Here is a 21,488-nt window from a genome sequence, read left to right as displayed (position 1 = left end):
ACAGAGAAATCAACGTAGCTGATATACACAGGATGCACAATAGGCTTATACTGTCGTATCTTTAGCTGAAATATTGAAGCATGGACAAAAAATTTTACAATGGCCAAACTATCAATCATCTTACAAACATGTGCTTATCTACTGTCTACACTTGTATGGATGACTCAAATTCTGCTCATCCAGCACCGTTCTGAACGCGACATGGTACAGAATTAGAATTACACCCAGATCACACCCATATCTCAAGTCAAAAACACCAAAACGAAAAGAATGATGAAAAGAATCACGAGGAACGCGATCATCATGATCTGCCCCTTCAGGCTGGCCTTCTTCATGACCATAGCCACTCTTTTCTGCATACAAACAAAAGGGGAAGTTTCAGACTGTTCAAATTGATACAAAGTCAATGGAAACTGGGTGAAGCATATTCCGCCTACTTTGTGATCCCTAACTTATACTACCTTGGCAAACATGCAATTTCATGTGATGCATGCTGAACTGTTTAGAAAATGAGGGGGAATGCATGAAGAAGGCTCATGACGAAACGTATTGAGATGGAGCAGAAGATACAAAGCACACCTGCACAAAGTCAAGCCGATTTGAAGTAGTTTCCATATCGAGGTTCAGCTCACCCAAAAGCTTCTCCTGAACAATGGGAAACAGAACGTAAATATTGGCATGAGGAAGGGTTTGAAAGTTTGATTACAAATACAGTAGAATATGCACTTCTGCATAAAAAAGGGAAGGAGGGAGAGGGTGTCCATAATAATACCTGCCCGACAAGCTCATCATGTATAGTGAGACCTACGCCTCCAATTCGCTGGACACTAGCACTAAGCGCATCCAACTCCTCATCTTGTCGCCTATTAAAGATGTACATATAAGTACCATTAAATCAAAGCATCTAGAATGTTATTTTGAAGATGTCATTCAGTACATCCAATATTTTAATATGTATCAGCAGGTCAGTCACTTTCAGCTTGAATGATGCGTGAAATTGGGTGCTTGAGCAACATAACAGCAAGACAATAAGCTAAGTTAGAAGCCGTTACTTTATCAGGAGCATCTGCTGATCAGATTCTGAAGCAATGAATTCATCATTGTCTTGTGAAATGTGCTTCTTGGATCTAATCGATTCAGAGGGGTTGGTTGAATGTCCAAACAAAATCTTTTTCCTTCCAGCTTCAACATTCCGCCTTAAAGAGAGCACCTTATGCCATGCGCAAACTCATGAGACACCTTGGATAAGCTATTGCAGCAAAATTATGGTTTAAACATGCTCGCAGCACTGACAAGTATCCTGTGAAAAAAATACCTGGTTACGTGCAGTGCTTGTCCAGCTTCTTCTTCTCCCAATTTCAGCCTCATTAAGTCCATAGAATGCTGGATCTCTCTCAGCAACTGAAATTGCCTTATCCAATTCATCCACCTTATTGAAAAATTAACGGAAGGCAACAAGTAAGTTCATGAACCATGGCAGAAGCAACATGACAAAAGAATAAGATTGTAATTTACGATAATCATTCTGGTACTTAGCATAACATGTAAAGGAAAAAGTCTAAGATGGAATCCTTCCTGGATAGCATGCATTCGAAATTAGAATGGTAGTAACACAAATGCTGAGGCAATTCAATGTACCTGCCATTGGATACTTTCACAGCTGGTTAATAGTTCTTTGGTCAGATGCACATACTCTCCAGTATTTTCAGGCGTCTGCTTCCATTGGTGGAAAGAATCTTGCACTTTGTCAATCTATACAATGACAGGGAAAGAAGAAAACTTTAGTTATATGCAGCATAAAAGTGTAGGAAAATGTACTAATCCGAAGAATCGAGATATGACTGGTAATGTATCTGACTTGGATGGATTGGTGGAAAGCTAATACTTCAAATATTTTCTCGTGAACAATCAGCATATCTGCATTTCCAACGTCTGTGAGTAGATCAGAATGCATGAATGCAGATGCATACACTAAAACTTGAACTAAACCGAACGAGTCCAAATGGTACAAATGCAGGTAATAATCAGACATCATAAACAAGCCTCCCTGCAGAAGAATCGGCTCTCCAGATTCACAACCAGCCAGACATAACTGCACACATCGACCAAAAAGGCCGTAAATTCCCATCATTCTCTCACAAGCTTTGCATCAGACAAAGAAAAATGTAACCCAGGAAAGGCACCAGGAACTCTGGACGATTCCCTGCTCCTTACAACCTAGACGCCACGGCTCGCGGATGAACAAAAAGGTGCGACCGTGCGACGCGCACGAATGAGCGTCAAACGAGGCGCTCGCGGATGCAAGCAACGAAAGGAACGGACGGATCGAGCAATGTGGGGCGGGCGGGCGGGCGAATGTTGAGCGGCTCACCGACTCCTGGATCTCGTCCTTGACGATGTAGAACGGATCCTGCGCGGGGGTCATCCTCTCATGGCAATACCGGAGCGCCGCGGCCTCGCGCAGACGTCCGGGCGGAGGTGGCGCCGGGCGGATTCAATTGGCAGGGGCTGGGTCGAGAGGAGATCCCGGCAGCATTGATGATCCCCGGCCTCCGCCTGCGTTCTCCGCTCGGTTTTTTTTTTTTTTTTGATAGGATTCTCCGCTCGGTTTGGTGGCATCGCCAACGAGCACGAAGGGGACAGGAGACCGACGCATCACGTGGGCTTCGGTTTCAGCTGGCGTTGGGCCGGAGAAGTGAGAAGCAAGGCCTTCATGGGCTAGGCACCCCTGCTCATTTGGGTGAATCCTATATCTCTTCCGGAAGTTCTTTTCTATTCATCTTTTACTGTTTAAGATCCTACTTCCTCCTCTCCTCTCGCTCACGCCGACCGATCTCGCTCACTCCATCTCGCGCTCCCGCTCGCGCATGCACCGGCGAGGTAGGGGAGGGGAAGGGGGAGGGGTGGAGCGGCCACCGATGAGGGGTGGAAGGTGGGATGGTCGGGATGGTGGTCGAGGCGATGGAGGTTAGAATTTCTAGGTTGCTGGAACTTCCAATGGTCGTCGGCTCTAGAGGAGAGGTTGCCGGCGATAGCGTCCTAGCGGTGGTAGTTCGGCTGGTGGCGGAGGCGAGGCAGCGCGGCGGCGAGAGCCGCCGGCCCGTGGGAGGATGAGGGGGCGGACGGAGGATGGCCGACGGCCAGGCGGAGGAAGAAGATGATGTTGGCCTTGGTGGCTTTAAGGATGCATCTCTTAACCATCTTTCGGAAGGGATATAGGAGCCCCCGCCATTCGGCCATGTTTGATGCGAGTAATGCAACGATGCAAGCAACCAAGCTGCACGGAAGCTTTTCTGCGATTCTACCAGAAATGGTCAGCCCTCACTTCTGCAATTGATTTTTTTCGATCCCTCATAATGGATTCTGTATGAACTAAGCTGTATTTTTTTGAATTTTAAAAAAATAGCAGAGCATTTAAAATTGTTAGGATATGTCATTTAGACCCCCTAAACATTAATTTGTAGTTTCATATCCTATATTTGTCCAAACAATCATAATCAATGTTAATCGGTCTACTTGGCATCTACTCCTCGTTCATGAAATTTAGGTGAACTACTTGATAGGACATGAAACAATCATAATGACGTAGTTAAATTATAAAACCGCAGATTAATATTTTATTAGACACTTAAGTGGCATATTTGGATAGGTTTTTGGTATTCTCAGCTCCATGCATTTTACTCTACCATGATGTTCTCTTATTTCTCTACTGTGATCCCTCATTTTTCTATACGATTCCTCCAAATGCGGACTTCACGCTAATTCCTAACAAACAAACATAGTTACCTCAAAGGAAAAATGCAAAAAGGCAAGCACGTCCTGGCAGGTGCAGAACAACAAACTCCAAAAATTTTCTTGTTATGGGAACCATTAGTGCTAAGTTTTTTTTTATTTATTTAAAATTTGAATGTTTTTATTTGAAATTTAAGTGCTAGCTAGGGGGGGCATGGGTCCCCCCCTCTCGGCCTATGTCTCACGCCTGCCTCTCTCAGGTCTAATGCCATGCCATGCAGCTGGTGACGTACTTTACCGCCGTCCATTAAGCCTTTGATCAGGCCTAAGCATGGTCCCTAGCACATTGTGGTTGATCCATACGCAAGCTCTCGTCATACTACGCTGGCCGCCAGTGCCAAGCCTTTGAATAGGCCAAGTTTGCCGTACCAGCTTTCGTAAAATATATCTCTAGAATGTGAGTTTTATTCTTCATCTCAGTTGCACTTCCTCCACACCACTCGCGTGTGCAGCCACACTTTTTTTTTAGCAAGGAGAGGAGGAATGTACATGAGAAAAAAAAGCTAAAAAACGTGCGGCATGTAATACGAGCACCTCACGTCTCCCCGCCTTCCAGCAACGTGTGTCTCTCCCCCTGCACGGCTCCTCCTCAGCTTGGCCGCGACCTCCTCCCACCCTGCCGGCGGCATGAAGACGAAGGCGCCGCCGTGCTGGACGACCAGGGATTCGGCGGCGGCGACGTACTTCGGTTGTGCCGGTGCCCGCGTCGGCGCCAGCTTTGATGGTGTGGATGATTGATCTCTACAGCTACGATATGCCCGCCTCTCCTATCATGCTAGGCTGCTAACACGAAAGCATTGAATAGACGATGCAAGCGTGTGGTTTATCAAATAAAATTTGATATTATCGGGCTTATACGTTATGCCCAAATTCGAACTATTTCTGAAAATTTTCTCCTTTCTAATTCTCCCTAGTTGATAAAAAAGGCAAAAATCTCGCTCACCTGTGTATGTTTTTTTCCGAGACCGCTCGTACGTGAAAGTGTGTCTGTCCTCGGCTAATATGGCCTGGGTTGCATGGGTTGTGAACCGATGATGGCCCTGATTCGGGCCGTTGCTTTAAACGTGTTCCTTCCGGGGGGAGTTTCTGTACATCTTCCGTAAGAGTTTTTCTTTCCCACCTCCTATTGTTTAAGATTCGTGCAACCAATCTCATCCGTCAGATCCTCATCTATCACTTTCCCCAACTCTAACCCTTGCTACCGTCGTCGCCTCCTTTTCCTCCCCACCCCCTACGCCGACGCGCGCGGCCCTGGCGTCGCCCCAGCCATCCGCCGTCGTCGCGCCTGCGCCTCCGGCCACCACGGCCGGCCTGCGCCGCCGCCATTGCGCCGTGCCCCGCGCCCCTCTGTGGCCGCCGCCGGCCCCCGTGCCGGGGCCTGCTGCCGCGCTGCAGCCTGCGCGGCCGCCACTCCGCATGTGCCGCCGCCGGCCGTCGTGGCTGCTGGTGCCGCCGTCGCACCGTGGCCGCTGGAGCTAGAGAAGAAGGCGTGGCCGGCGGCGATTTTTTTAATTAAATGTTAACTTTTTTAAAAAAAGTTGAAAACATCTAAAAATGTTGGCTCAACTTTTTAGAAAAATGTTAGTTTAACTTTTTTCCGAAAAATGTTGAGGTTCAATATATTCCCCTTAAAATGTTGAATGGGCCATCATCAGCTGGGCCTTGATGGGCTTTATAGATGAGTTGCTTAAGTATCTTGTGGAAGGTATTTAGGACCCCGGGGGGTGCCGAACCAGAAGCAAGGCCTTCTCCCATATGGTAATCTATTTCGTTTGGTAACAAGTTCTCTGGACACTTTTTTCTTTGGCCGAAATGTTGGAGGCGATGCGTGTAATCGACGACCTTGGCATGATCAAGTGATCAACATGTTCATCTGATAACAAAATGTTCAAGATAACTTTCCAAGACATCAAAGAGAGATCAAAAGATTATGTCCTGATTACAATTTTTGCTTTAATAAGGTAGAAATGGTAACAGAGAGGCTCGTAGCTTAGCTAAAATTTTGCTTGCTTGTAGGAGATAGAGGTCGACACGTGTATCTTAATACTTTGTAGTTTGTACTCTCATATTCATGTCTAAGTCTCCCTCCATTTCAAACTATAATATACTTTACTTTTATCCTAAGCCAAATATATATTTGACCAAGTTTATAGAAAAAAGTATCAAAATTTACAATATCCACTTAGTTCCATGAAATATATTTTATTTATTTGGTACTAAAAATGTTAATATATTTTCATAAACACAAATAAAATTAGAAATATTTGACTTAGGACAAACTAAAGTGAACTATAATTTGAAGCGGAGATAGTAGTAAGCTTGAATAAAAATAAAATCCTACCTCCATCTCCATCTCAAGCAAAAGAGACTATCTATAGAGTTTGATGCAGACGATATTCAACGCTTGAAAACTGAAGTTGTAAGTGTAGATAGTCAAAATGTGCCTGTTGTCAAAAGTTTAGTTGTTAATAAACATAGCCAATGGAAAGGTAAGTCCATCTAGCTACACTACAAGAGATTTGACTACCCATGATGATCCATTATTGTCAATGAAAATATTATAGAAGCGTAATAGTGACATTTTATTGCATCATGACTCATGAGGATTGTCATAGAACAACCGTCACAAAATGTCATTAACGACGTTATTCAGGAAATTGTCATGGAATGGAACACATATGTAACAATTTGCTTAGTGTCATAAAAGTACATTTGGTGATGATTTCCTCATCGTCATAAAATGTATCTCACATTTCTTGTATTGTAGGCAGATGGGCTGGCTTTCTTTTAGGCCACTCCCAAATGGAAGTTTTATTCTCATTAATTAGTATGCCACATATAGAATTTCCTGATGATACAACATTAAGGTTGAGAAAAGAGAGAACTAACCAGCTTCATCTAGATGAATGAAATCATCTCTACATGGATACCGACTCTTGATGAGTTTTGAAATTAAATGCTATTTGGAGCATATGAAACCAAAACACGAAATTATGTAATGAAGGGGTAGTTTCAAACATCATTTCATTTCATTACTTTCTTGCTTACGTGGCTATCTTGAAAATATCGATATGTAACCCCCTATTGAGATTAGACGCAATTAAATTTGCAAGCCCATGCAGGGCTACGCTAACTGGTGAACCCGTAAAATTGTTGTATTTTCCTACAACCTTGGATTCCCCATTCAACAAACAAGAATACATAAAAAAAAAGAAAAAGTCCAATTTACACCTTTGAACCGTCATAAAAATCTGATTTTCAACCTTTAGCTACAAAACCGGTTAACGAGATCACCAACTGTTGAAACCAAATAAATGTGGACCCTTAAGTGGTTTCAAAGGTGTTTTTTATTTTTTAAAAATAAAAGTATTCATATTTAAACTGAAAAATTCATAAGTAATTTATTTTAAATCATAAAAATACGAAACAGGTGCTAACATTTTTCTAAACATATGACCTATATATTAGCACTCTACTTATCAATTATTCAGATTTATTTTTTAGATTTCTAGTATTTATTTTATTATAGTTATTCCTATTTTTTTAATAAATAAGATTCAAATAGAGCATCGAAAGATAAATTATATTTTTAGAAATTTTTTGATACCAATTTCGTATTTATCTAATTTAAAATTAATTAATTTTGATTTTTTAGATTTAACCATAATATTTAATTTTTTAAAAAAATATAAAACTACCAAAAGGTTAAATTGTCCGGTTTTGATAGTTGGATGGCCTCTGTCATCCAGTTTATAGTTGAAGGTTGAAAATTAAACTATTATGGTAGTTCAAGGGTGGAAATTGGACCTTTTCATGTGTCATATTATGTGAATTGTTGAAATTACAACCTGCAGCAGACAAGATCCAATAAAACACATCCCTATGATAATCTAGAAAACAATGTTATTTTTACGAACATTACGTGTTATAATATCGTTGGAAACACATCCCTGACGGAGTAGGTAGGACGCTGCGAAATGTCTACGGCCATGGCATTCATCCATCCGTGCAGGCATGCCCACTGCAACCTTATTACTGCACGATGCAGACATGGATCGATCGCACTTGCTCAACCCCCAATCCCTCCATGACACTTGGAAAGAAATGGTGTAGGGCTAACTCTCTCTCAATTGCACAGCAATAATAATGGAGTGGTTGCCGCTGCCTACTTGCTGCATTATTTCTCAATGGAACATTAGTTTGGATCTACCTTGCTTTGGATCCAAGCAGCAGGCAGGCACGCATGCTGCTTGTTTTAATTTGGTCCATCTCTTCTGCTTTTCGTCCTTCAATTTCAGTGTCTCTGTCCCATCTGCTTGAAATAACATTATCAGATAAATAGAATCCTGGATCAATACTCAATAATCTTCTCTTGCGACATGTAACTAGGAAAAATGGAATACGATAATTTCTGAACAAGTTTGAGAATGAGTGGCCATTTTATTTCAATCAATTTGGTCCAGGACTAACTAGAACCTTTTCTTATGAGTCACCGGAATTCTATGCTCTTTCCACAATATTGCTGGGGAAAAAAAATGAAAGTTTTAGTTAAATTAAATCCCATGTGGCATATGATGCACAAGAAAAGTATGAAAAATAAATTATATCAGTGCATTACTACTAACTAGTATCACCTGCACCGTCCATCCACCAATGCTTTATGATTTTAACCATGGTTAAGTGACTGTCTAAAGCTACTCAACCACATGTGCAATTTACATGCACAGCCGGCCACAAGCCCACAAGTTCGTTGTTACCTGACCCAGATCACAGGCAAAAACTACCTTGACCTTTTGCACCTGCATGCAGCCTCCCTTGGGGGAGATCACAGGTGCTACGCGTGCAATGCCGACAAAATAAGAACACATGATTGATAGGAGAAGAGTCGCCTTCATATATTGATGCTGGGGAAGATATTTTTGGTGTTGGATCAAGTGGCCGACAACTTGCAGCTCGCTTGTGATTTGAATCATGTTCATCCTTTAGGTAAAGGAAAATATGCACTTATGACCATATAGTACGGTGGTCCAAACATGAGAAGCAACAACATGTGTTGTCATTCCCAAAATCTTATAAAGAAATCACCTCTCTCCAAATTTAGAAAAAAATAGTGTTTTTATTGTTTCATATTGTTTGTGGTTTTATCTACGGGCCACCAAAAAAAACCATTATGCCATTGTGTTAAACTAGTATGTACATCTCAAGTTGTTTATAAACATATAGGATTTTGGATATCCAAAGCATTAGGTCGCTACATAAAAAGGCATCTTTTACGGCGCACAATACTACCACTTGATAGTACGTAGTATAGAAAAGATCCAACCATCCATTAGAAGGGGTAAGATTGTCATTTGTACCATTAACGATAATTTTATAATTTTTTGCAATTTTATCTATTGCAACTATTTTTGGCATATTGCAACACTTTTAGGCCGTTGCATCAGGGGTGAAACCTTGTAGTGAATCAATACTACCTTTACTACCTACATATACTACCTCGTACTATTAATCAATGTTTCAGTGGTATAGAAAAATCTCGACCGTCCGATGTTTACATACGAATCCTTTTTAGAAAGTAGTATATAGACAGTAAAGTCCTCTATGAAAAAACTTATGCCACATGCATGCATCTATCTAGCTTAATCATGTAAGAAAATCACAAACTTTTGAGTGCGTTGAGACCTTGCATTTTATTATTATTTTTTTGATTTGCACGGACCCATTTCTGCTTTCTCACCAAACAAAAAAGAAAATGAAAAGGCAAATTCTGTGGATGAGAGAACTCTATGAGGTCTCAAGGAGTTCACATCACAATCAAAGTACCATTTGATGTGCAACAAAAACATATATTCTTTTTCATCAGAGACTCGGACCTTTTTCTTTTCTAGCTCTAATGAAGGGCGATTGCTTCAAGTGTAGGCAATGATTTATTTTGTCAAAAAGATAAGCTGTATCCGTTGATCAAACTGCTGACCTTTTAGTTAAGGCATCCGTGCTTGGTGACACGGGTTTTCATCTCTAAGATATTATGGTTTGCCGACTATGTCTTCAAAACGTAAACTTGCTTACAATACGTCTTAACGTCTGTGTCCTGCTGCTTCCTTCTTGGCTCGCCGACACACGCGGTGGGAGTATATACACCGTACACATGTACTCTACGCGCTCGCACCAACACTGACTCAAATGAGTTTCTACCGGCAGAAAGAAGAACAGTTTTTTTTTCTCTGACTCAAATGGCGACTCCCAAGCTGTCTGTGCTTGGCAATGGCCTGCGTCTACTCGCTCGATCGATCGGGCAGCAACAAGGTCGTTGGGACGCACCGTCCAAATGACGTGGCGCCCCCTCCACCATTTGCCTACTTGGCCCCAGTGCTGTGGCCTGGATAAGATCTTAAGAAGCTTCCAATTGATTTTGGCCGATGGCACATCAAAAAACAAAATTTTGTTTAGTTACGAAAAAAATTGTTCCGTGGAGAAGGGGAAAAAATTATTCTATCAGAAGAAACGAATGTTCCGGAACAAAATCGTCATATGATGCAACAAGGTGAGTTCCGGTCGCATATGCAATGATCAAGAAGTTTGCACCGTGGGTACTATCACCGTTGACCGCTGCGACTTATATTTAGTTGTCACTGCTTAAACATTTTTTCCAGGGGTGGATCAAAATGTAATCCGCTTCTACAAATGGAGCGAGACTACTGTAGCAATTGATCCGCCCATGGAAATGCATTTTAGAGGCTGGTGATGGCATGACCTGCTCCTACAAATAGTTTCAGGAAAAAAATTTATAACTTTTTCATATGATCTCGGATGAAGTCAAACTTTATACCAAAATTGTAGAGATTGACGAGACCTACAATTTTATAGTTGATAAATTTTTCATTTAAGGTAATTTAATAGTTTAAAAATTATTATAAGTTGTCTAATAGCTATGACTATATAATATCTAATACAACTCAAGTCATACTCTGAGATTTTCACAATTTTAACCTTTATATACACTGAAATATACTTAGAATATTTTTTATCTACAGTTCACAATAACTATAGCGTAGAAGTTTAACTTTTTTGATTTGTTTTGCTATATGTAAAGATTTAAATGAATTTTCGGAATAGAGTAGAAAAATATTTTTAGGGGTGAGTGGTGGCGTCATCCGCCTCTACAAATTAATTTTAGAGTTACTAGAGTCATAAGTGACTGTATAGTGTGGTGGAGAGGAATGTACACGCGAGGCTTGAGGTATGTGGTTCGAACCCCGGGTGATGCAAGTGTGCATATTTCTTGCGGTGGTGGCTGATTGACTGCAATATTTTTTCTTCTTTATTTTGCTATTTTCGATTTTCAGGAGCGGGTCACGCCCCTAGAAATTATTTTCAGGGACGGACGCATTATTTGCCCCTAAAAATAGCATTTTTAGCTACGAGAAGTAGGGGCGGGTACCGCATCCATCCCTAAAAATACGTTTTTACCCACCTCTGAAATCCCTTTTAGTAGTGTGTGATGAAATTGAAAAATTAAGATGACTTTCTTGCAGGAGGAGGGAGCACTATGTCATAGGTATACATACAAAGTATATGCATGACTCCTTAATAACCCATCTGCTTTCGTGACTTGAGTTAATACCGTGGTTATCCTCCTACTCACATGTTTAGTCATGCTAATCCCACCGGCCAAATTAGCCGCGGCATCGCCTATAAAACCCCGAGGCCAACCATCCGATTGTCACGCACAGATAGCAGCTAGCCAAGTGTACTACTTCTCCCAGTGAAGCCACATACACTAGCCACCAGCAGCTTGACCAGCTAGCTAGGCCGCAGCCATGTCGGAGGAGAAGCACCACCACTTCTTCCACCACCACAAGAAGGACGAGGAGCAGCCCGCCGGCGGGTACTCGGAGGCCGTGGCCGCCGAGGTTGTGGCCGCCGGCGAGAGCGAGTACGAGAGGTACAAGAAGGAGGAGAAGGAGCACAAGCACAAGCAGCACCTCGGCGAGGCCGGCGCCATCGCCGCCGGCGCCTTCGCCCTCGTACGTGTCCTCCTAGAGCTTCCACGCAGCTAGAGCTCGCTATCATGGATGCTCTCCGCTGTACACATTGAACTTGGCTCATGCTACTTCTCTGCTGGATTTAATTGATTGTTGTTTGCGCAGTACGAGAAGCACGAGGCGAAGAAGGACCCGGAGCACGCGCACCGGCACAAGATCACGGAGGAAATCGCCGCCACGGCGGCCGTGGGCGCCGGCGGCTACGCCTTCCACGAGCACCACGAGAAGAAGAAGGACCACAAGGACGCTGAGGAGGCCAGCGGCGAGAAGAAGCACCACCACCTCTTCGGCTGACCGCCCGGCGAGCTCCGGCGCGTCGTCGCCGCCGCGCACCCGCCTGCTTCAATAATTGTGGCCATGCGTGTTTCACGATTTCGCAATAAGACCCTTTTCGGGACCCTTAGCTTGCTTGCTTGTGTGAGACTGAGAGGTGGGGCCCGCGCGTCGAGGTGGTCCGGCCTGTACGTGCTTGATTTTTCTCTGCGTCCATAATTGCGTTGAATAACCGGGAGCGATGCATGTGTGGCTCCCAGTCTGTCTGTGGTTGAATGTCTGGATACTAATGATCAACTCGTGGAAGTTTTATACCCGTTTTTCCCGTGCAATCGCCGTATATTTTTCCCTTTTCTTGAAAAAAAAATTATACTTCCGCCGTCCTAAATTATTAATTGTTTTGGCTTTCTAAATACATAATTTTTGTTATGCATCTATATATATATATATTTATATCTAGATGCATAGTAATATATATATATCTCCTAAAGTTAAATGAATTAATCAACGTGAAAGACTACACTTGCCATTTTATTCTCATATCTAGTGGTTGAGCTGAGGTGGATGGATGGGAATATTTGTTCGATTAAAAAGAATCCTGTTTTTTCGAATCATACTCGCAGGCACACTAATCTCTACCGATATAATAATCCAAACTCTATTTTCTATAAGCATCTTCAAAAGACTAAACTGATAAATTTTAAAACTGATGAAGTTATCGTATATATGTCTCGGTGTTTGATGTTATGTCCACTGAAAGAATTGAACGATTAATTGCAAAAATAAATCTAGAAAATATGTAACTTACAAAAAAAATCTTATTTATTGCTGAGTGCACGACACACGAGACACCTTATTGGAAGCCAGAACCATGACCGGGCAATTTTCGCTATTTTTTACGGATATTTTACGTTAGTAATAAGAGGAATATCCGAATATGTAAGCATATACAGGAGAGGTAAAACGTGTAGGGATAAAAATAACGTTGGTCACTCGGATCCTTCGCTGACGCACGAGAACGACAGAAAATGTTAAAAGATTTGTCGTCTAACGTAACACAGGCCCGGGAGCAGGCTTGTGGGCCTGGACGACAGCACGCATAATGGAAGCGGGTATTCATCGGAGATGCGATTGGTTGTTGTATCATCGCATATATCCGCGGGAGATAATAATATTTTAGAATAAAATAAAATATTATAAAAATATTTAGAAAATGTTATCTTCAGTCTTTTATTTTATTCTGAAATATTTTATTTTATTCTGAAATATTATTATCTCCAGCGGATACATGTGATGTGATGATACGAAGGCTACTCGCATATAGCATTAGTCGCATATCGCATGAATAGACATTCGACGCATAAGGGAAGATGATGACCCAGCAGCGATGTGCACTCGTGGGCCGCCCGCGCGGCCGTGAACCAGGCCGATCGAAGCCGGCCAGGAAGGAATCCAATGGACATGTCCGTCGCCGTCGGCGCCTCGGCGGCGGCGTTCGATGCTGACTGTCACTGTCAGCATGATCCGATGATCGTCAGCGATTCTGCGGTGGCAACACGAGTCAACAAGAGCATGTTTGTGCAGTGTTGGACGAATCGATTCCGGACGCTGGACTCCTCGAAATCTCCTCCGTCCAACTTCGAGCCCGAAGCATTTGATTGCTGTGCTATCTTGGCGGCGTGGCGGCGCGGCAGGCTGGCCGGTCACCGTCTCCCTCGCTACGCACACGACGCGCGCCGCCGCCGTGGTAACCACCGCCGGTGTACGCCGACCGGCCACGCAATCGAGCGCTTAAATAGATGCGTCCCGGCGGCGTACAAACAACGCCAGCTGTCGTCACCGTACGTACAAACATGGCTGCTTCGAATTCTCCTGCCTCGTGCTCTCTCCTGCTGCTGCTGGTGGTAATGGCCGTGACTGCATCGTCGACGACGTCCCCCGTCGCCGGCGGCGGCGGCGGCTCCGGCCGCTCCGCTCACCTGACCGCCGGCTTCACCCGCGTGAGGCTGACGGAATCGCAGTTCGTGGTGCAGAAGCCCTACGACGTGCCCCTCCGCGAGCGCTACGAGCAGTCCGGCGGCGTCCGCCGTATGTGGGTCTTCGCCACCGACAAGCCCATCAGCGCCTCCCACCCCGGCGTCGCGCGCACCGAGATCAAAGTTGACGTACCTTCTCAACTCAACGATCGACAAGAAAATCTCTTCTCTATTCCTCGTAAATCTTTTCACTTTTCAATAATTTTGCTCGTGCCTATGTGCATGGAGATTGCAAGCAGAAGATCTACAGCTCCGGTGTGTGGCAGTTCGAGGGCGACGTGTTCGTCCCGTCGGGCACGTCGGGCGCGTCGGTGATGCAGATCTTCGGCGCGGCGCCGCCGCACGCCTCCACGCTGATGCTGCACGTCTACGGCGGCCGCCTCACCTACTACCACGACCTCACGAAGGTGCTCGCAGCCCGCGTCTACGACCGGTGGGTCCGGCTCAACGTCGCGCACGACGTCGCGGCAGGGAACGTGACCGTCTTCGTCGACGGCCAGAGGCGGCTGAGCGCCGCCGGCCACGGCGGGACCGAGCACTACTTCAAGTTCGGGGTGTACAAGCAGTCGCACCACCAGCCGTCGCGGCGCATGGAGTCGCGCTGGAAGAACGTGGCCGTCTACACCAAGCCGTGAACGGGATCGATGGACATCGGGCGATGTGATGCATCCGATGTGTGGTGACACGGATCGGAGTTCGTCATGAATGTGTGTGTAGTGATCAATAAGCAAAGTGATGCGGCAGAGAGAAAAACCGTCAGTGAGTAGTTTGTGCCTAATTTGAAAAAAGTCAACTTCCTCCTTAATGCATGCATTCATCTGACGCTGTTTATTTAGTTATTAGGACAGGACCACACAACGAACCAACGAAGCTCTTAATTCATAGTTTGATTGGTCAAACTGGTTGAGCCGTCGGTTAAGAAAAGATTAAATATAGTACTGGTGCACCAATGGTGGAGCTCTCGGCATGGCAAGTTATGGCTGCCACCATACCTTATTTTCTAAGACACAAGAGTGCCTTGTCATGCTCCACGTATTGCTTACTTTATGTGTTTTCTTCCTTCACTGTCACCATCAATCAAGTTTTGCAGCTTCATCAGCCTAGATAAGGCACGCCTCAGCTTTGATCTGTCCTCCGCCAGTGTGGTGTACCATCCGGTTTCTATCAAATTACTATGTTTATACCCATGCGTTGCTACGAATGACAAAACATGATTTTAGAAACATGATCTTGTTGTTTTGAGGCTAAGTGAGATTGAGAAGCATCATCTTTTTACAAAATATAGTGTTAAAACAAATACAAACATGGCATACCAACTGGTACTTTAGTCTGAATTAAAGGAAGCAAACCACATCATTCAAAATATTTCCTTGTTTCTGTAGCTGCTAATAAGAGTTACCAATATTTTTATTACTTTGTACATACACTGAGATTCAAAGTTTCTCCTTATTGACGCCGATAACCTCGACGATAAAGCTGTTGTTGCCCCTTCCTTCAGCATCTGTAGCTCCTGTCCACCAAAGCCTACAATCACATCAGAGCTGCATGAAAAGAAAAAGAAATGGTCAGTTGCACTAGTATGTACTCGGTCAATTCCGCTTAGTACAAGTTCTGTGTTGTTTATCTTGAACTTTTGGCTTATTTGTTATATGGGATCGTTTAGTTATCTGTTGCATGATTTTGTACCATAAACTCTATCAGATTTTAATCCAATCATATCCTACCATGTAGCACCATATAATTTGTTTCCACCCATCTCGTAAATGATTTTTGAAAGAAAAATCTGTGACTTTCATGGACAGCACACCATCCAATAACATAACGGGTAAAAAACAAAGAACCAGTAACCAATAACCAACATGCGTAACCAGAGGCCACAAGGAGAATGATAGTGGTAACACATACAAAGATCTATTTTTGACTAGCCGTCATCAAAGCAGTAGAATGCATAGAGGAAACATAGTCATACAAATCAGTGCGTCAACTACAGATGAATCTAATCAAATGATCTAATAAGAGTAAAAACATCATAGCTAGATCACAAGAAAAGTGTTGTCATTTTAGTGCTATTGCATAGGTTAAGGTATTAGAGTTCATTGTTATCCTTGTAACCACAAACAAAAGAAGGGTAATGGAGTTCACTTCATAACTGATACAATGGGAATTGGAGTACAATGCAAGTAAGAAGAACTTACGAATTCCACTTTAAATTATAATGAATGTTAAACATATAAAATTATCACTTCCGAACACAACAACTTACAGTAATAGAGTCAATATATATTGCAAATAATCAAAGTCATATATAGAAATAATAAAAAAATAAAAAAGCCCAGATTACTTCCCTAAAGTATCGTCAAAGTCCAGAGTGAGTGAAAAAGAACAACGCTACACCAGAGAGAGATGATGCGCTGCACATACTTCTCTCGAATCTCGATGCAGGAATCTCAGCTGCACTTGGTGAAGACCTTGACGTCCCTCCACCGCGACTCCATCCGATACGACATGCCGTTCCTGGACTGCCCGTACACGCCGAACTTGAAGTAGTGTGAGCCCCCGCCGCGCCCCGGCATGGTCAGCCTGCGCTCGCCGTCGATGAAGACGGTCACGTTGGACGCCGCGACGTCGTGGACCACGTTGAGCCTGAACCACCGGTCGTAGATGCCGGCGTCGACGACCCCCGTGGCGACGTCGTGGTAGTAGGTCAGCCGGCCGCCGTAGACGTGCAGCATCAGCGTGGTGGCGTGCTCCGCCGCGCCGAAGATCTGCATCACCGACGCCCCCGACGTGCCGCAGGGGATGTAGCCGTAGCCCTCGAACTGCCACACCCCGGAGCTGTACACCAGCTGCTTGCTTGAATGGTAGACGACCGCGAATTATATTGAAGCAAGCAAGCAAAAAAAAAAAGACAAAATTGTTACTGCAAGATCACAGCACGAGCAGCTGCCTAGATGTCGATCAGCTTAATTTGCTCTTGCCTCGATCTTGATCTCGGTGCGGGGGCCGCCGGGGTGGGCGGTGGTGATGGGCTTGTCGGTGGCGTAGACCCACATCCGGCGCACGCCGCCGGCGAGGAGCTCGTAGCGCTCGGCCAGCGGCACATCGTAGGGCTTCTGCACCTTGAACTGCGCCTCGGACAGCTCCACCGCCGTGAAGCCGTCGGTCAGCAGGCCCTCGCCGCGGGCCGGGTGCACGGTGCACGACGACGCCAGCAGCAGCAACAGGAGCAATAACGATGGGCGCGACGCCGCCTTTGACGGAAGCAGCGACGACGACCGAACGCCCGTGCCTTGAGCCATAAAAACTTTTGAACTGATGATCATGGGCGCAAGGGACAGAGTTGCCGGCGCAGCGAGCGGTGGTTTATTCGGAGTTGTGCCGGCGCTCGGAGTTGATTGGGCCTTGGGTCGCTGAATCCGCGCGGACCTGCGTTCCTGCCGTCCTGGTGGCGCCAGAAGACGACGGCCACATGTGATGGCAGGAGGCCTGCAATGGCGCATTCTTTTGTTTGGGTCCCATTCAAGGTCCTTTTTCAGATGAGAGATACGGAGTATTTTTTTTTGGAGCGGGACATACGGAGTATTTAACTAAACAGAAAATCTAAAAGAAGAGGGTTCTTGCATTTAAGATCTCAAATCTTTTCTAAAATAGATAGTCTAATCTATCCCACAACATTTCCAAAAAATAAAAGCTGGTTTATATTGCAACCCTATATTAAGAAAAGTAATTTTTTGTTGTAGTCCATAAATATTAGAAAACGTAATTGTTTGGTCCATGGCATAAAGTAACCTATCAATAATATACATGATACGAATTAATTTACTAATTTATATAACAAAGGAAGTGATATTTATTTAAATAAAGTAACTTCACCGTTTTGATTAAAACATAGGCAAGTCAGATCGTGTTTTGAAGTTTTTTCTAATAAACATAATGGTGCAATCGTATTTTGATTGATTTTAATGTACGTTATGAAACTGCATACCTTTTAGATTTGAGATAGATTTTCATGTGCTCATACATTATTTTTGTCCTTTTCCTCCTCTCACATGGAATAGAAATGGTGGTGTGGGGGGCTCTCGGTCATTATCGGGAGAGCCCCTCTGTAGCCACGTCCTTAATTAAATCTAAAAAAGCACGTCCAAATATATAAACCAACAGACCACTTCATATTTCCTGCAGGATCTTTATCCAACTACTCTGCATCTTTCTTCTTTCTACCTGCCGTTTAAGCCCAGCAACAATAGATGACAAGACAGAATACTTGTCTGAGCCATGCGGCCCATCACTTGAAATGAGCCAGGCCTGGCCCAATAGAGTAAGTACATTATTTGGACCAACCAAAAGAATACTATGTTTCATCATAGAAGAAGAGTGTCAACACTACCCTAAAAAAAAAAGAAGAGTGCTAATAACACATATGAACAGGATTGCATTGATTAATCAACGAGTACACATCTATCATCTGCCGTGATTGAGCAACATCAATGCAGTGAGTTTTTTAAGTATGGGATTACAACATCTGTAATTCTGTACTGTTCCACCAACACTCTCATGAACGATCGAAATGAAGGAAAAAAAGGGCAGAAAATAAAATACAGTAATGATAATAGTTGCTTAAATCAAATTAGTCGTCATGCAGGGGGAGGTTTCTCATGGCTCCTTATATTTGTACATTACATCCTTCTCCTGGGCATGGACACGGCGTTGCCGTCGAAGAGCTCCACGATGATGGCCTCGAGGTCCTCGCCGCTGAGCTTGACGTACTTCTCCGTCTGCCTCCCCGCGGTGAAGTGCTGCGCGAACCGGCCGAGGAACGACCGGTACGCCGGCACGATGATGGCGGCGATGGACACCCTCAGCTCCGACTGCAGCTGCTCGTCGCTTACCACCCACGCCCCCTGCGTCCGCTGGATCTCGTCCATGGCGGCGTTGAACTGCTTGAACCGCTCCTTGAGCACCGGCTTCTGCACGTGCCCCTTCACCGTGATCACGCCGTCGTCCCGGAGCAGGTTCAGCACGCGGCTCCACGTCTCCCGCTGGTAGTTCTTGTGGTACTGCCGCAGGTCCGTCGACCGCTTCCGGGACCACGCCTCGCCGACCACCGCGTTGATCTCCGGCGACCCCCGGATCTTCTGCAGCATGTACCGCCCGTTGTTCATCAGGAAGATGCTGCTCAGCGACGGGTCCTTGTACAGCCGCGACTTGGCCTCCAGGTTCCCGTGCAGCAGCTCCATCACCTCCATCAGCTGCGCCGCGAACGGGTCGCCGGCGCCGCCGCCCTCGTGCTGCTCGTCGTCGTCCGGGCGCCGGTACTCCTGGAACACCTGCTCCAGCGTGTTCTTGTACTCGCACGCGTACTTGAGGTAGTTCATCAGGTACCGGGTCAGCGGGTGCACGGCGCCGCCCGGGACCGGCTGCTTCCCGGCGTCCGCGCGGATGGAACTCTCCAGGTCGCAGAAGATGGCCGCCGCAGACTCGCCCAGGCGGGAGCGCACGGAGGCCAGCTCGTACTTGAGGTCGGCCAGGGCGGCGGCCGCGCTCCCGCCCTGGTCGCCGGAGGCCTCGTCGCCGGGCGGGGCGACGAACGCGTCCACCACGGGGGCCACGTCGCGGATGACCTCGTACATGTCGAGCACCTTGAAGAGCTTCTCGGCGGCGCGCTTCGTCAGCGCCACGGCCTCCGTGAAGTTGAGCACGTGCAGCATGGTGCAGCGCGCGAGGTCCGCGAAGATGTCGCGGCCGAGGCCCTCGCGGTCGCCGGCGAAGACGCGGGCGCAGAGGTCGCGCTCGCCGGGGAGCCCGACCTCGACGGTGTGGTGGAACGCCTTGATCCACGTGGCCACCTCCGACTCCAGCGCCTCCCACGGCATCTTCACCACGTCGTCGATGCTCGGCTTCTCGTACCCGAGGCTCTGCAGCGACGCGTCCAGCGCGTTCCGGCGCGCCACCAGGAACACCTCCGTGCACTCGGTGTCGTACCCCGCCGCGAACATGGCCTCCGCCATGGCGCGCAGCCGGTCCACGGTCTCCGGCGGGAACGGCGGGGAGGCCTCCCCGGCGCCGCCGCCGTCCGACGAGGGGATCACGCAGCGGTCGGGCTCGGCGCCGTGCCCGAACGACGGCGGCCGCCTCATCGACCTGCCCGTGGCGCTGCCGGTGTCGCCGCCGGGCACCGTCTTGGCGACGCGGGGGTCCTCGAGCAGCGCGTGGAACTCGTCCTCCACGAACGTCATCACGCGGTGGAGCACGCCCGTGACGCGGTGCACCCCGATCGTGTACTTGGCGCCCTCCGCCTGGTTCTCGGTCAGCGCCGACGAGAGCGCCGCGATGCGCTTGATCGCCGCCAGGAGCGGCGGCACCTCGCCGGGCACCTCGGGCACCCACTTGTCCTCGGTCCCCTCCGACGGCGCGATCTCCTGCTCCACGGCGCTGGCGAACTTGTCCAGCGTCACTTCCGAGACGGGCGGCGGCGACTCGCCGCCCCTGTGGGCGGCGAGGAATGCGTCGATCTCCGCCGACAGCGTGGCGAAGTCCGGCTCGCTGGCCTCCTCCGGCGCGCCGTCCTCGCCGCCGCCCGCATCCCCGCCGGCATTGATGTCGGCCTTCTCCACGCGCGCCTCCTTGATGTGCTCGTTGAGCTTGATGGGGCCGAGCGAGAGGTTGCGGGCGAGCTTGTCCTCCCGGTTGGTGGCCGCCGAGAAGCTGCTGGACTTGAGCGGCGCGACGGGGACGGGGATCCTATCCATTTCTTGCCGCGGCCAACGAGCCGAGCCTGGGTGGGATCAAGGTCAATGCCTCAATAACGGTCGGACCGCGCGTCTGGTTTCTGAGGCATGCAATGGGTGGGAGGGGAGAGGAGAGAGGATGGGGAATGGTGGAGGAGGGGTTGGAGCGAGAGGAGAGGTCGCCGGAGGTTGAGGGAGACATGATTTGAAAGGGTCTTTCTCTCTCCTCTCTTAGCAAAGCAGGGTTTGCTAAAGAAAGCATTGGTGCTGGCAACCTCGCGGCGACGTGAGTCCCTCGCCAAAACATGTTCTCCGCACGAAGCAGCTCCTCCAAGAAAGTAGAAGAAAATCAGTTCAAAAAAAGTAGAAGGAAAAAGATTACAATCGAATCTTTTCCATTTGTTTTTATTTTAAACTATTTAGCTCGTCCTAAATATCTACATTTGCAACTCAACGGGAGAGAGTGTTATTTTTTAAACTTGAGACCCATATCGGGCAACCTAGCCAAGTGAAGATTTGAATAACTAAAATTTTAAGTTTTAAATCTTAAACTGCGAGAATTACTTGGTTCATTTTTCCTAATAAGGTAAAACTTGTATTCCGTAAATTTTAGT

At 46.4% G+C, this 21,488-nt stretch overlaps 5 protein-coding genes across 6 annotated transcripts; 2 read left to right on the top strand and 3 right to left on the bottom strand.

The window, feature by feature from the left end:
- Positions 1 to 40: 40 nt before the first annotated feature.
- LOC112902649 (syntaxin-61-like) lies at positions 41 to 2,589 on the bottom strand. 2 transcript variants are annotated; one of them, XM_025971795.1, is made up of 8 exons: positions 2,372 to 2,589; positions 1,859 to 1,917; positions 1,639 to 1,752; positions 1,316 to 1,429; positions 1,053 to 1,210; positions 773 to 863; positions 580 to 645; positions 41 to 353 (listed from the first exon to the last, which is right to left on the bottom strand). In XM_025971795.1, exons 2-8 carry the CDS (start codon positions 1,913 to 1,915, stop codon positions 243 to 245), a joined length of 711 nt encoding a protein of 236 aa, XP_025827580.1. In that variant the 5' UTR covers positions 1,916 to 1,917; positions 2,372 to 2,589; the 3' UTR covers positions 41 to 242. The 2 variants fall into 2 exon arrangements, with proteins under 2 accessions (XP_025827580.1, XP_025827581.1); XM_025971796.1 differs by lacking the exon at positions 1,859 to 1,917.
- An 8,918-nt stretch (positions 2,590 to 11,507) lies between these two features.
- On the top strand, positions 11,508 to 12,430 carry LOC112902580 (abscisic stress-ripening protein 5-like). The gene is made up of 2 exons (XM_025971706.1): positions 11,508 to 11,819; positions 11,943 to 12,430. Exons 1-2 carry the CDS (start codon positions 11,613 to 11,615, stop codon positions 12,129 to 12,131), a joined length of 396 nt encoding a protein of 131 aa, XP_025827491.1. The 5' UTR covers positions 11,508 to 11,612; the 3' UTR covers positions 12,132 to 12,430.
- Positions 12,431 to 14,017: 1,587 nt separating this feature from the next.
- Positions 14,018 to 14,781, top strand: LOC112902597 (citrate-binding protein-like). Its single transcript, XM_025971720.1, has 2 exons — positions 14,018 to 14,275; positions 14,386 to 14,781. The coding sequence occupies exons 1-2, from the start codon at positions 14,018 to 14,020 to the stop codon at positions 14,779 to 14,781; spliced, it is 654 nt and encodes a 217-aa protein (XP_025827505.1).
- A 767-nt stretch (positions 14,782 to 15,548) lies between these two features.
- On the bottom strand, positions 15,549 to 17,524 carry LOC112872467 (citrate-binding protein-like). The gene is made up of 3 exons (XM_025935556.1): positions 17,125 to 17,524; positions 16,568 to 16,992; positions 15,549 to 15,687 (listed from the first exon to the last, which is right to left on the bottom strand). Exons 1-2 carry the CDS (start codon positions 17,467 to 17,469, stop codon positions 16,594 to 16,596), a joined length of 744 nt encoding a protein of 247 aa, XP_025791341.1. The 5' UTR covers positions 17,470 to 17,524; the 3' UTR covers positions 15,549 to 15,687; positions 16,568 to 16,593.
- Positions 17,525 to 18,644: 1,120 nt separating this feature from the next.
- On the bottom strand, positions 18,645 to 20,895 carry LOC112903465 (exocyst complex component EXO70B1-like). Its single transcript, XM_025972735.1, has one exon. It carries the CDS (start codon positions 20,893 to 20,895, stop codon positions 18,823 to 18,825), a length of 2,073 nt encoding a protein of 690 aa, XP_025828520.1. The 3' UTR covers positions 18,645 to 18,822.
- Positions 20,896 to 21,488: the final 593 nt, after the last annotated feature.

This window comes from Panicum hallii, chromosome 8 (assembly GCF_002211085.1).
Source record: "Panicum hallii strain FIL2 chromosome 8, PHallii_v3.1, whole genome shotgun sequence".
Classification (NCBI taxonomy): Eukaryota; Viridiplantae; Streptophyta; class Magnoliopsida; order Poales; family Poaceae; genus Panicum; species Panicum hallii.
Note: the sequence above shows the minus strand (reverse complement) of the source record. Positions and strands in the feature narration are given on the sequence as shown.

What these genes read in the sequence shown, in the direction of transcription:
- LOC112902597 (XM_025971720.1), top strand. Translation starts at nt 14,018, where the DNA reads ATGGCCGTGACTGCATCGTCGACGACGTCCCCCGTCGCCGGCGGCGGC. An exon ending in GCACCGAGATCAAAGTTGAC is followed by an intron (nt 14,276 to 14,385) that starts GTACCTTCTCAA and finishes GATTGCAAGCAG; the next exon opens with AAGATCTACAGCTCCGGTGT.
- LOC112902580 (XM_025971706.1), top strand. Translation starts at nt 11,613, where the DNA reads ATGTCGGAGGAGAAGCACCACCACTTCTTCCACCACCACAAGAAGGAC. An exon ending in CCGCCGGCGCCTTCGCCCTC is followed by an intron (nt 11,820 to 11,942) that starts GTACGTGTCCTC and finishes TTGTTTGCGCAG; the next exon opens with TACGAGAAGCACGAGGCGAA.
- LOC112872467 (XM_025935556.1), bottom strand. Translation starts at nt 17,469, where the DNA reads ATGATCATCAGTTCAAAAGTTTTTATGGCTCAAGGCACGGGCGTTCGG. An exon ending in GCACCGAGATCAAGATCGAG is followed by an intron (nt 16,993 to 17,124) that starts GCAAGAGCAAAT and finishes TCAAGCAAGCAG; the next exon opens with CTGGTGTACAGCTCCGGGGT.
- LOC112903465 (XM_025972735.1), bottom strand. Translation starts at nt 20,895, where the DNA reads ATGGATAGGATCCCCGTCCCCGTCGCGCCGCTCAAGTCCAGCAGCTTC.
- LOC112902649 (XM_025971795.1), bottom strand. Translation starts at nt 1,915, where the DNA reads ATGCTGATTGTTCACGAGAAAATATTTGAAGTATTAGCTTTCCACCAA. An exon ending in GTGAAAGTATCCAATGGCAG is followed by an intron (nt 1,430 to 1,638) that starts GTACATTGAATT and finishes TTTTTCAATAAG; the next exon opens with GTGGATGAATTGGATAAGGC. An exon ending in ATCGGCTTGACTTTGTGCAG is followed by an intron (nt 354 to 579) that starts GTGTGCTTTGTA and finishes GTTTGTATGCAG; the next exon opens with AAAAGAGTGGCTATGGTCAT.